General features: G+C 38.2%; 1 protein-coding gene across 1 annotated transcript; it reads right to left on the minus strand.

Moving 5' to 3' along the window:
• Positions 1-5,066: 5,066 nt before the first annotated feature.
• Positions 5,067-12,962, minus strand: LOC139735757 (uncharacterized). The gene is made up of 4 exons (XM_071646508.1): positions 12,845-12,962; positions 10,239-10,361; positions 8,698-8,793; positions 5,067-7,866 (listed from the first exon to the last, which is right to left on the minus strand). The coding sequence occupies exons 1-4, from the start codon at positions 12,924-12,926 to the stop codon at positions 5,309-5,311; spliced, it is 2,859 nt and encodes a 952-aa protein (XP_071502609.1). The 5' UTR covers positions 12,927-12,962; the 3' UTR covers positions 5,067-5,308.
• Between the last annotated feature and the right edge of the window lie 1,487 nt (positions 12,963-14,449).

Genomic DNA, 14,449 nt, shown 5'->3' on the forward strand with positions numbered 1-14,449 from the left:
TCAACAGTCCATCCAGCGCGCGCCGCCGCCGTCCGGCCGTGTGTTGCATGCACCCCAGTCCTGTGGGCCTGGATCAAACCAAAAGTCAAACGTCGGGATACACTGGCGCCACTACATGCGCTGTTAGGAGATGAGATACCGGATTCGATGTCTGCGCAGCCGCTCTGCCAATAATGGACCAAACCGCCAAACTATGATTAATACACGAGTACAGTGTAGATGAAGAAAAAAAGTTCGCACGCTCACAAAGTTACAGGCCCAAAATTCTTACCAATTTTCAAATCGCATCATCGGTTTGTTCTTAATGGCATGCTAGTAGTTACTTTGTTGTGGCGTTTGAAATAATATAAAAACATTTATTAGTACTGTATGAAGATGATAACAGTTAGGCCTAAAGATCTCGTATCGGTAATATACGGTACTTAGTTTTATTAATACATTTTCTTTGTATTAAAAAAAATGTGGTGACCTGATGGTTGTGATGGTGATTGTTGCACTGATATGGGAAAAGTCATATACTTGAACCTTGAAGTAGTAATCCCTTTCAGCAGTTCCTTTAAACTATCCCGGGATACTAACCACAGTATAATTGTATTCCTCATTAAATTAAATATATCGAATATGATGATAAAATGAGAATGGTACTACAAGTATACTGTATATATTCCTGGTGGTTCCTATAATGTGTATGAGACAATAACACCATTTGTGATAACACTATTAACAGCGAAGGTAGTTGGGGCCTACGTGTAATAGTATATTATGATAATGATAGCAATGATAACAGGGAATAAGGAGAAATAAGACTGAAAAAAAAAATGATGACAAAGACGGTCTGCAGCATCTGTACCTTTCTCATTTAATAACCAATTGCAGTATATGTAGGCCTACTATAGTAGTTAGTACAGTGAAAATGAGAGATGCAAACTATAGAATAATGTCATATTTTCTTTTCTTTTTGTCTGGAGCTGCATCCGGAGCAGCACACACAATTAATTATTGTATGACTGCATGACATGTATTATTATCATTATTGATATTATTCTCATTATCACAATTAAATGACAGCCAAAAGAATGCCAGAGCTTAAGGACAAAATTTGTACGGGAGGCCCAAGATATACATATATATGTATGTGTATATATATATATATATATATATATATATATATATATATATATGTACGTGTGTATATTATATATATATATTTATATACATACATATATATGTATGTATATGTATATATATATATATATATATATATATATATATTCCAACATACTGTATATAATATAATACATATATGATTACAATATATACATATTATATGGTATTATGCATTTGTAATTTTCCATGTGTTGGACTTTGGATGTTATTACAAGAAGGAGTCCCGAATATGCCACTTGTAGTCCCAACAAGATGTTCTTTATTCACAAAATTTTGAGTCCGTCTCGGGCCTTCGTCAGTGGTAGTGTATACATTGTACAAGTAAAATGATAAATCTTCGCAAACATGAATCATACCACACAACAATGCTCTGTGTGCATGGCACGTAGAGTGTTGCCAAATAATGGCAAATACTTGTTCAAACGAGTGAATAAGAATTTTGCGATGTTGATGCATTAAATATCAGAGCATTACTAATGCTACAAATAGCATATTCAAGACTCCTGCTTATAACATATATTTCATGTATGCATACATATATTACACACACACACACACACACTCATATATAAATATTGTATATTCAAGGGCCAAAGAACAGTCCATTGTGTTGTTGCCGATGTTGTCATATTGTTTGTTTAATGTAGGTCATGGTCTGTATTACTGCTCCTAATCAAGGAGATGACTAGAAAGTTTTGTTTCTGGAATTTTATTCATTTTTTCCCTCTCTCCCTCCCCTTTTCTCTCTTTGAGGTATAACTCTGCATAAGTGTGTTGTGTGTATGTAAGAGGGGGGAGCCATTCCCAGGCACCCCATCCCAAGTTCTATTATCCAAGACTAGTGCACTCATGATAGAGGGACATAATAAGCACTAAACTACATGGCACATGCACACGTGCCCCCCCCCCCCCCCAACACACACACACACACACACTCTCTCTCTCTCCTGGTTCCGTGACATTTGCTCCTGTAACAATTGCTCCCATGAAATATCTGCAAGCTAAAGCCAACCCTATATTCTACCCACGACCATAACCCTACAATTAAACCCTGATCCTTATCTTCACAACAAACTAATCCCAAGACCCTATCACAACCCTAACCCTAAGTCCTTGGAGAAAATAAAACCAGAGCAATTGTGGCAGGAGCAAATGTCTCACCACCCATATGCCCACACACACAAACTCACACACACACACACACTTTCTGTTTTATGATATTCTTTGAGTTTCATTCAATATCAAATCCAATTCAAATCCACACACACACACACACACACACATACACACAAAATAATAATAAAAAAATCCACACATATAAATATAGACAGAAACACAAGCTGGTCTAACTCTCCTTCGTGATGGATGTTCCTCAAAATGATTTTTCTTGAATAGCTCTCCTATCATCAACAGATGTGTATGTGTGTGTGTTGTTTAGACAATCATTTCTGACGCCATTGTCCTCACCAAGCCGTTGCTTATGATGATGGTCTCCTGAATTTCTGTACATCAAGAATTGCCTAATTTGTCTTTGAGCAAGAGATATACTGTAAAGTTATGTACACACAAAATAGTTTATTTTCATTCTGAATTGTCACGGGAAAAAAGTTGATTACGGGAACTAATATTAATCAATTAATCAATTAATCAATTACAAATACAAATTGATTAATAATGGTATAGATAAAAGAGTATGATTATCAATCAATCAAGCAATGCGGACTGGGGCCTGCAGCCTGGTCCTTTCTCGATTCAGTCATGAATACATGTGATCACATTGTACTATGATAATGGGAAATGAACGAATGACATGACGCAAGTTTGTCCTGTACAAAGTGCTCAAATATACATGTATTCCCACAACTGCAATCATGATTTCTGTACAGTAATGTCAGCACAGCAGTGTAAAAGGAACACAAACGGAAATGTCTACATTTTCAAATGTCAACACCCATAAATTTTACACTGCTGGTAGAAAATCTCATTCACAAACCCTGTAAAACTTCTTGTAAAATCTGATTTGTTGAATGCATGTGGCAATTACAGAAATTGTTTGAATGATTTGGAAAAAAAAAAAAGAGTGGAAGAAGAAACAATTGATGCAGCTTCAATGACGAAGAGGCATTGTACTTTCAAAGGTGCACTTTTCTAACTTGCAACACCGAGAAATGTGATCATAAGTGTACAAAATTATTATCCTCCTGATTGTTGATACATAATAGTATCCGTCTGCATTGCAATCTTTCGGTTCACTTTTTTTTCCCCCCTTCAAGGAGTGTAGTCCCATGCATGTATACAAACCAAAATGCATGTGTGTAAGGTTTACCAAAGATTCACAGGATTTAAATTGTCTGACTTTCACGTATGGGCCACATCCAGACCCCCTGCAACTTCATTTCTTGAAAAAGATCAAAATTTATGGTATGTTTGTGCATAGAGTGTGGTCTTACATCATTTGGGATTATTATACTCACATATACATCCGCAATCAGTTCCTATTTGTATCACACTGACAGCACACATGATGTTATGTAAAGCTAGTAGTAGTTGTACCGTGTATGTTGTAAAAGACTCAGTAGCATTGGCATACCATAGAGTGGGAAGGCTGACCCGGTTTGGATGTATACATGTATTCAAGAATGATAGAATAGAGAGCAGAAAGCTCAAAACAGATGTTTCTACTATGCTGCTGTAAGGGGAGCTATGCTCTGACAGAGTATGCTGTGACGATGAAAATGATGGAATATACATTATGTATACATTGTATATGTATACCTGTTTGGTGTCCATGGTTGTACAGAAATTATCTAAAATTACTGTTTTAAGGGTTCAAATACATCTGGATAGTTATTTGATAGAAAAATCAACATTTCGTACAGCACAGAGGCATATCAATGTGAGTTCACATGCAACATCAAGAGTTGCCAATTTGAGTGTGCTTGATCACAACTTCAAGAAGAAGAGCACTACGAGAGTGCAGACCTCCGTCAAGCATGATGAAAACATTGCCAATTTGTAGGCACTATCTTCAACACAATAATCATTTAAAAAATGTAAATATGCAAAGAAATATTGAAGAATTCTCATTACAGAACTTACTTACAAACGAGTCTCATACATGTACTAAAAAATGGTTTGGGATTGTTGTTTTGTTTTGTTTTTCAAAATCTTATACACTGTAGCTGTACCTTCAATAACACTTTCTGTCCACAAGCTAAAAATGCAGGATATACAATGAAAAGAAAGAAAACTGTTAAAGAGCTGCGGCCATCACTGACATACACTGTACACTCACTGCAAGGAAATGAATTACTGTAAACTAAACATAAATTGAATGACATTCCAGACAAAGCGCTCAAATAACCAAAAAAAGAAAAGAAAAAAGAAAGAGAATTAATCATTTTTGGGGTATATATCACACCTCCCTCCCCCTTTCCGGATACAGTAGAGAATTATTTGAAGTTTACAAGCATGTATGCATGTGTATCTATTGAATTGTACAGGCTTTGGAACTAATGAACATGTAAATGGAAAGAACTATTGCTGTGATTTCAGTAAAGTCCAATATATATCTTATGATGGGTTCCAGATCCTCAGAAAATTCTCATTTCAGCAAATCAACATTAGCATCATTGTGTACATTCTTATTTGCTCTATAACAATTTACAAATATCATCCATGTGAAAAGTTTGGAGCTTTGACTGGGTTGAGGCACCACATATAGGATGTCACTGCTATAAAAGAGTTGTCAAAAGATTACTTGAAACCAAAATTGTATTACCTTCCAGAAAGAATGATGAAACAACTAACAAAAAAACTGTCTGGTTTCAAGTCTATCTGATACTTCTTTATCATATTTTTCCCGCCAAGGATGTAAATTTCTATTCAGTTTACTATCATTCACTTTATAAATCAAAATATTTTCACATTACTTAAGAGGTACCTCTTGTGTTAAATGTAAATCACCATTATAAAACACATCATGCCTGAAGTACTGCAGACTTTCATTTGCACAGACTTGGGTGTCATTTTCCATATCAAGGGGTACAAAGACTACCACAATAAAACAAAAAGGGATCAAAAAGAGATCAAAGCTTACGACACTAAAAACAAGCACACAAACAAACAAACAAACAAAAAACTACAAGGAAATGAGTTCCAGTGATTGGAAATCATTTATACTCTGGGTGACAGGGACAGTGACCTCGTTTTCTGAAGAAGCAACTTCTAGCACAACAGGAAACACATTGTCAGAATCAGCAGTGGTAGCTGGGGTGGGTGCCACTGTGGTGGCAACAACTTCACTACCTTGGACCTGTATGTCAGCGGAGGAGACAAGATTGTTGCTGACTACTATCTGGGTTGTCCCTCCATTGTTGCTCAAGTGTGCCAGCTGCTGCGATATCTCAATCAGTGCGTCCGAGGCTATGGTATAGGCACTGCCTTGCTGGGCATCCGATGCTGGCTCAGGGTTGCTCTCTGCGGTATTTGGCGCGGCCCGCTGTGCCTGCTTGCGTTTGGGTCTGGAGGGCAGTTCGCCATCCTTGCGGGCAGGGCCCTTGGTCAGCTGTCTGTCAATTATGATCTTGTGGTGCTTGGCCATGTGCTTCTTCAGCTGCGAGGAGTCAATGCATCCCCGCCCACATACCTCACAGATGTAGGGCCTCTCACCTGTGTGAATGCGCATGTGCTTGGTGAGGTTCCCCTTCACCAGGAATGTCTTTTTGCAGACGTCACAGGAGTATGGTCGGATTCCCAGGTGCCAGTTGACATGAACACGCAGTTTGAACTTATCCCGGAAGCTCTTCCCACAGTGTTCGCAGGGGTGAGGATTGACGCCCTTGTGCACCCGCTCGTGCTGGTTTCGAAGCGAGCTGCGGGAGAACAGCTTTCCGCACTCACGGCAAGGGTACTCCTTACGATCTGTGTGTCTTGTCAGATGGTGCTGTTTGAGGATTCCCTTGCTCTTGAAGCCAGAACCGCAGAGATCACAAAGGAATGGCTTTCCATCAACGTGGACCACCTTCTGGTGAGTCTTGAGCTGATGTGCCAGGAAGAACTCCATGCCACATACGTCACACTTGTGCTCCCTCTTGCCTGAATGTGTTACCATGTGTTCCTTGAGGCGGTTCTTGATATAAAACACCTTCTCGCACAGAGTGCAAGGATATGCAATGTCCTTGGTGTGGACATTATTTCGGTGTCTCTTCATGCGGGTTTCATTAGCGAATGTTCTGCTGCATGAGTCACACTTCACTCTGTCTAAAATGCTCGTGTGAGTTTTCTCATGAGCCTTAAGATCGGTCTTGTCATAAAGTAGCACTTCACAGATACTGCAGGGAAATACGGTGTTGTTGGCCTTGTTTCGGTGATTAAGCAAGTGCTTCCTGTACCCAGACCTATTGGCATAGAACTTGTTGCAGGCAGTGCATTTAAATTTATGCCTGTTTTCACCATGTACTGTGGACATATGTTTTGTGGTATAGCTGGCACTGGTAAAGTTCTTATCACATATTTCACAAACCGTACTACTTTTCTTCTTTTGCCTTCCCTTCTTTTTAACATCATCAGCATCCTCCTCAGCATCCTCCTTGCCAATTTCTGTCATTTCCTCACCACTGCTGGCATCCTGCATCTGAGTTTGTGACTCCTTATCCGTCCCCGTTTCACTTTCCCCAGTGACAGCCTCTTCAGGGGCAGACCCATGTGAGTCACCAGTGCTAGGGCAATCTGGTTCCTCACCTGCTGGTCCATTGCTTCCAGGATTCTGCACAGCACCCTCTTTGCTCGGGTCATCAGATTCTGGGTGTTTTGAATCAGGAGACTTTGTTGGGACATCTGTATCTGCAATCTCTAAGGCTGCAGAATCCTCAGAGCCACTCGACTCTGAGCCCCTACGGATCACTGCTGAATAGCTGTCTCTCAGTTTCAGAGGTAACACAATCTTTCTTTTGCTCCTAGTGACATTCAGCACAGGAGAATATAAGCGACGTTTTCTTTCTGACTTGCGGCTATCTCTCTTGCCGGCTTTCTCATCTTCCTCATCAATGTTTACTTTTTGTGGCCTGTCAATTTTTCGTGGGATCTTCGCCTCACTCTCTTTCTCTGGTATTATGACTTTACGAGGCCTGCCTCTCTTTCGACGACTCCCAACAACCTTAGGAACCTCAGCAGGAGCGACGGGTGAAAACTTGCGTGGTCTTCCACGCTTTCTTCTTCCCCCAATCTTCTGTTGCACTTGCTGCCGACTGCTTCTCCGCGGGGAACAAGGAACATCAGTTGATGGCTCATCCATGCCAGAGTCCTCCTTATGATCCTTCCGTGGCCTTCCCCTCTTATTGGGCTGTCCACATCTATCCATGATGTGTAAATCCAGATCCCAGGGAGTGGTGAAAGCTGCTTTGCACAAGTGGCACACATACTGTGCAGTTTCTTCCACCGGCTGCAGATTAGCATGCGAGGGAGAGTCAATCACTAGTGGAGAGTCAATCACTGGGTGAGAGTCAATCATTGCGGGAGAGTCATTCATTGCGGGAGAGTCAATCATGGGAAGAGATTCAACCATGGGGGCACCAACCTCACTCTCTTCACTTTCTCTGGCACGATATGGCACAAACCCATCTTCAGTTTCCTTTTCCTCTTCCTTAACACCCACTCCATCTTCTTTTGCTTGTGTGTGCTCTGGCTTCTGTAAAATAACTGTATGGTTGTGGAAATTTGGAAGTAAATAATGGACAATTACCTGCACTGAAATCCATATCATGAGGTGAACCACCACTTAAATAAATCGATTTGGATGTAACTCTATCAAGTCATGCCCATACTGAGTACCTCAGAGCATATTCTCTCTCCATTTCATTTTTTTTTCATTTCATTTCCCTTGTCCAAAATATATATCCTCTTATACTAAGCAAGGATTCAAAACAATTGTCAAAGTTCAATAGATTGCCTAACTTTTCAGTATTCTTCCAGGAAAACATTGTCTCGACTCTCATTGTGATAACTACTGAATATTGTAATTTACCACACATTACCTAACATTAAGCACTGGCTACAGCTTCAGTAGGAAGAGGTGATCATTTCCATGTCAAATAATGCACTCTGCCAAGTGAGATGAATATTGCAGATTCTGAATTCTGCTGAATCAAAACAGCATACACAGTAATGTATTAAATTAAGGGCAAAAATATTTGCATGCTTTTGCTTTTGTGCCAATTTCTGGTGGTACAATATGCATAAAAATTTCCTCCTTAACAAAATTTTGAGTTTTTCTCTGATTCTGTCAAAAACAATACCAGCATCAATTACAGAGTTGCAACAGTGGTCTCACCAGACACTTCATAACAGCAAATATTACGCAAGAATATGGTTAATTTGCCTTAAATGATAATACCACTGAGACTAACTGCAGAATATGTCTACCTATCAATGCTTTATCAAAATCAAGATTTTTTTTTTCTTAATTTCTTTTATACTGAAGATAAATGAAAATCCAGGTTGATTTTTTCATAATTAGATATCAAAACTCACTAATGGTTTGTAGTTCATCAGCATTGTCCGGATTCTTCTGGATGCGAAACTGCAGCGCTCCGACTTGGAGAAGGAAGTTAGCCACAGCAAACTTCTCTGTAAAAAGTAAGCATTTTTGGTATGACATGCCATGTCAATACAATGTTGAATTATTGAATAGCAAATCTGATGCATGGAGCAGCTACGGCATTCTACAGGAAGACAAGCTCAAGAAAAATTTTAATTAGTGCAAGTAATGGCATAATGTATACATGTGTGACCATGATCTAAAGAAGCTGCCTTTAGTTTCTTGCACTCCACAAAAAAAAACCCTGTTTATGTTTAATTAGAACACAAAAGCATCTTAAAAACAATGAAAATCTCCTAGACATTTTTTTTGTATGAAAAAAAAAATACATATGCAAAGCTAGTTAAACTGATATAATAATATGAATTAGAAAAGCACTCTGAGAGCGCAGACCTCCGCCAAGCATGCAGCTCATTTCCACCACTGATCTTGTTCTTCCATAGAGATATCAGTGACTTCCACCCACATGTACTTATTGCATTGTGTGCTGAAAGTCGCCCGATTTCCCAATATAGAAGCCTTAACCATAACCATCATAAACCCTCAGCTGCACGGCGCGCCTTGCCCTAGCAGAAACTAGAGCACGCACTTTAGTGCGTGCATGCAAACCTTAAATATGCGTAGCGTTAACTCCCAAGTTCATTGACCCTACAATGTACCTGCCAAAATATCAAAAATCCTTCATAAATCCCCCCAAAATTCTCAGATCACTACCAAAAGTTAATCATTGTTACTTGTGTCATTCTCAACCTTTCCTGCAAGTTTCATCCCAATCCGTTAACTACTTTTTGAGTTATTTTGCACACGGACAAACTATTAACTAACGAACGAACAAACACACAAACCAACGGTAACAAAAAACATAACCTCCTCCCTTGGTGGAGGTAAAAATTGTGGACATTATCAACATTCTCCAAAGACATGTCATACTTCAGATACTTTGAGGCTATGGTATAGATTTATTACGCTTCTCTTCTGCATCAAACAGAGATATAGATAAACAAAGCAAATTCATTTATAACTGAATTCATCAGTCTTAGAGATCTGGCAACAAAATATTCATTTTTTATAGTAGTAGCTTCAAAACTTATGAAAGAAACACAACTGTGCCCCTCTGTTCTGGAAATACAAATTGTATGCTGATTTATCTGCACAAAGACAGTCTTCTATGCAATGTACCTGTTAAACACAAGGAAGTGTTTTAAATGAGGCCACTGTAGGACTGCTGACAATACCCTGCTATAACAGGTGCTTTTTGCGAATGAATTAAAAAAAGGAGTAGCTAAATTATACTGCAGTCATGGAAAGTCAACATTGCCAAGTTCACCTTGTTAGAATCACTGAAGTATATTGTTGTAGGCGAGTTTATTACCATGGGGTTTCCTCTTTTTCTCTTGCAACTCTATCTTTCCTATATTCAGAATTTTAATTCCTCATGAACTCCATTTTGCACAGAAAAATTACTTGTTTTTACCTGAGAGAGATGCACTGTTTGCATACAGCTTGTCTGTAACCTGTCTTGTCTCAGACAAGAATGTAGTGCACACGTCAGAGATGCGCTCTTCTCCCGAAACATGGTCCCAAAAGTCATGAATATCTATAGAGAGAGGAACAGAAATCAATTAACTAACCTGCAGTCACACAAAGAACATGTTTTGTATGATATAAAACAGAACAGAGTATCAGGTTTGAAACAAATGGATACAATAATTTCATATTATAAGGGTTATACACTGTACTCTGTATCTGAAACAGTCACTGCTCGAGGACACAATGTATTTCAGAATTTTCCTTCTCAACCTTGTTGCAAACCTTCATTCTTGAGATGCATTTTCTACTTGCAAGTAGTATTAAAATGTCAATATACATACTGTATTAGCAGTAGTGTAAAGGAGACATGCAGATGATTTTCAGACTATATTATATTTGAAATACTATAAATTAAATACATTGGGTCTTCCAACTTTCTTCTTTCTCCCTTTGCTCCCTCCTTTCTGCCTGGTTCATCCTTCTCCTTCCATCGACGTCTAAACCCTTTAGCCAATTCCCACTCTATTCTTCCTCACAATTGTCCCTGTCTCCAATTTTCCCATCTCCATCAGCACAACCTCAACCTCCAGCCACCACCTCATCCACTCTCGCTATTTATTTGCTTTCCATACACTTCCCTTATGTTGCTTCTATCCTCCACCTCCCCCCCCCCCTTCCAGGTACAAATACTTCTTTGATTACAAACCAACACACATTAACAGTTGTTTCTTCAAGGACTTCACCACGCATTGTGTCACTGCAATTTACATTTGAGTGAACTACAACCTCTCTTTCTCTTTTACATCACACTATATAATCTTTACATCATAGGCCTATAAATGTTCAAACAACACAAATTTTCTATCTCACTGCACACTGTAAAAGTTGATATTTTCATGCAACTATAATTTTTCGCAAGTGAGAAGAGCTTGGCATGTTTTTTGAAATTCCAGGGAATCAAAGGATCTACTACCTTTAATACTGAAACATACATATGGCAAGCAAAAACATTCATATCATATAAATGATTTTATTTCTGTGCCAGTTTCTGGTTGCACTAAAATGAGCAAAAATGTCAACACTGCAAAAATCTCCACTTTTACAGTACCATACAGTGTACATCAATGTACATTTGTACATCATATCATAGCTGATCGATGTGCACTTCGCATTTGTAGAACTAGACCTGTGCTTTCAAGCATTTTTAATTTCATAGCCTTTTTTTTTTCAAATTCAAGAATAAAACCAGTCATAAATTAAATTTCTAGCAAGACATGGGAGAGACAAGGACAGTTACAATGTATTATTATTAAGGTTAAGAGGAGATAAAAGCAAAGTGCGCCATCAAGCTGAATTCATATTTGGAAATGTGTGCGGTTACACTTTTACAGCACAGAAAAACAAATGGGGGGGGGGGCATAAAGTATGAGTAAAATATTTCGAAAGACTCAAAGCGAGATGAGGATTACTGTATACAGCTACCAACATTCTCACAATTAATGAAGAATAACGTGATAAAAACGTACAAATCTGTGGATCGTAGATGAACATGTTTATGACTAGGACCAAAAAGTGACCAGTGACACTGAAAATGGTGAGAAATTGCGACTCGATATATTTGAAGGGGGGACATTGACATAAATTTTATAAATTATGGTAGACTCTACCACACTAAGTTTAAGTACCGGTACATGTCCAATGTTGATAAGCTACTGAACTGTAACGTTATAGACTATCGACTAGACTCTCCATCTAAATAAAGTGACAGGGTTCCGTTTAGAGCCTAGGGAACGCCAGAGGGGTATGTTTAAACGCTTAATTGTCTCCAAAAATGTACAACCTACAGAGTACAGTAAACGTATCTACATCTGGCTGGCTATCACATCACACCACATCCACACATACATGTACAATTGTAATCACTAACTCAGCTCAGACGGTACCGTACAACTGTACGAGTCAGTTCATAACACCTTGCATCCACCTGATACAGACCAACGAAAGGACTGGTCCTCCTGTCAGCATTGCCATTGGTCAGTCTGTAACATGTTAGAGGACCCTTGAACTACATGTAGGCCCTATTGACTATAGATACGGTTCTAACGCTAGATCTAATTTTTTGTCACTACATGTGCAGGTGTACCTGGGTCCTGGGATCAATGCCTGACAATGTCAATGGGAAAGTTGACACCTTGTTCCACAGCTTGCAAACACATCAACTCCACTCCATCCAGTTCCTGATGACTGAGAGAAACACACTACCATTACACTATAACTAACACTCGTCTGCCAGCTACGTCTCGTGTTAGTCAACAGCTAGCTCGACCGAGAGGCCCAGACGCCTTGCACAGTAGTCAGTACTGACAAATGTACACCACCAACTTACTGGGAACCACTGAACTCAAACACTGTGAGTCAGTGCTGGGATCATAACACATTGGCCCTAGAATCTAACGTTAGTACGGCCGCCCATACACTATAAGCTATGTAATGCCGGATGGCCATTTTAACAATTTTGCGGGAAAATACAAACAGTTTCACTGAGCTCACCTTTCTGACTCACAACTTGAACTTGAGACTCATCGTCGCCAGCTTTTTTCTCCTCCCAAGGTTTACTAGTCACGTCTTCCATAATGAATGACTGTCACAAAATTTCGCAACATTTGAAGAGATTTTTGGCACCAGCGTGCAAGCTCCTTCAAAGAGTCTTTTCCGACGCACGAAAATAACAATAGCGCCACCTAGTGTCACGATCATGTGCCACCCCTCTCAAGGTATCCTAATGTACGATATGTGTCAAGTTACTGTGATTTTCATACGGCAGTATTTCAAGGTTATTTTTCTTTGTGGTAGAAAAAGACATCCAGTAAAGCAAGTCTTAAGCATTTTGCTTGATGGGTGGCAACAGGCATGAATTACAGGAAAGAACTCAACAGAGAAATTATTTATAGCATGTACACTCAGCAAAAATAAAAAAGTAAGTAAATTGACACTTTTTCAAGTTTATATTTCTCATATATTATTTGGCTAAAAGTTAATGTATTATATACTATATTGAAGGTAATTTAATTGGCTATCAATCTGGTAGGTCAATAAAAAGGGGAAACGTTACGCATGAGTGAACACATTTGTTTTTCTCCTCCAAAGCACAGAAGTAAAAATTGCAGTAATGAACAAGTTGTCATTTATGTGTAAGTGCTCTTCCATATAACAATAATAACATAAGACAAATTTAACATAATATTAGATACATGCATTAAGTTGCAAAAATAAACCTTTGATTTCTATAATATCTTTGAAGCCTAAGATATCAATGAAGGCCAAAAAATAGGGGGAAAAAAAGAAGAATCTTCAATCAAATCCAAATTCAAATGAAACAAGAGAAGCAATATTTTAAAATTGGTAGAAATTTCAATTTGTTTTCAAATTAGAAAAATTGTAAATAATATTTGGTTCTTAAATTCATCTCATGAATCCTTAAATCACTAATTAAAAGATAGAAATAAACTCCCTATGCCATTTGAAATTTTTTAAGCAGACAGAAAATTCAAATTTTCCCTTTTAGTTTCTCACTTTATTTTTGTTTGAGGTTATAAAGAGATTAAAAGACTTGTTATTGCTATTTCATTCATATCTCTCATTGTGTTTTAACTGTGTTGGTTTTTTTTTTGTCATTGTTATCTTGAAGGGTATATTGCCAAATAAAAGACGTGTCAAAATTTGCAATTCTTAATTTTCTGCCTTGAAGGACAAAAATGAATGTGTTTACCTATGTGTAAATTTTCCCTTTGTATTAACTTACTGGCTTGATAGCCAATTAAATCACCTTTAATATGGTATATAATACATTGATTATCAACAAAATCTATGGAAAATATGAACTTGAAAAAGTGTTTACTTTCTAAGTTTTTGCTGAGTGTATCTTATTATCTTCATCATAGCCATCTATACCCTTCTGTAATTATATGATTCTCTCCCTCTCTCTCCCTTCTTTCTACTGCGTATGTGTGTGTTCATAATTACCATGGAGGTCAAATTCTTGTCAGTGCTAGTTTCATTTTGTAGTCTATTTGCAAAATAACTTGAATAGTAGTAGCATACACTGTATATAGATTTGGATAAATCTTACAGAAGTTGATAATGACACAAGGAACA

This window comes from Diadema antillarum, unplaced genomic scaffold (assembly GCF_040938485.1).
Source record: "Diadema antillarum isolate AM-2024a unplaced genomic scaffold, OU_Dant_1.0 seq00000597_RagTag, whole genome shotgun sequence".
Lineage (NCBI taxonomy): Eukaryota > Metazoa > Echinodermata > Echinoidea > Diadematoida > Diadematidae > Diadema > Diadema antillarum.

What these genes read in the sequence shown, in the direction of transcription:
- LOC139735757 (XM_071646508.1), bottom strand. Translation starts at nt 12,926, where the DNA reads ATGGAAGACGTGACTAGTAAACCTTGGGAGGAGAAAAAAGCTGGCGAC. An exon ending in TCAAGTTGTGAGTCAGAAAG is followed by an intron (nt 10,362 to 12,844) that starts GTGAGCTCAGTG and finishes CTCTCTCTATAG; the next exon opens with ATATTCATGACTTTTGGGAC. An exon ending in AAACAGTGCATCTCTCTCAG is followed by an intron (nt 8,794 to 10,238) that starts GTAAAAACAAGT and finishes TACTTTTTACAG; the next exon opens with AGAAGTTTGCTGTGGCTAAC.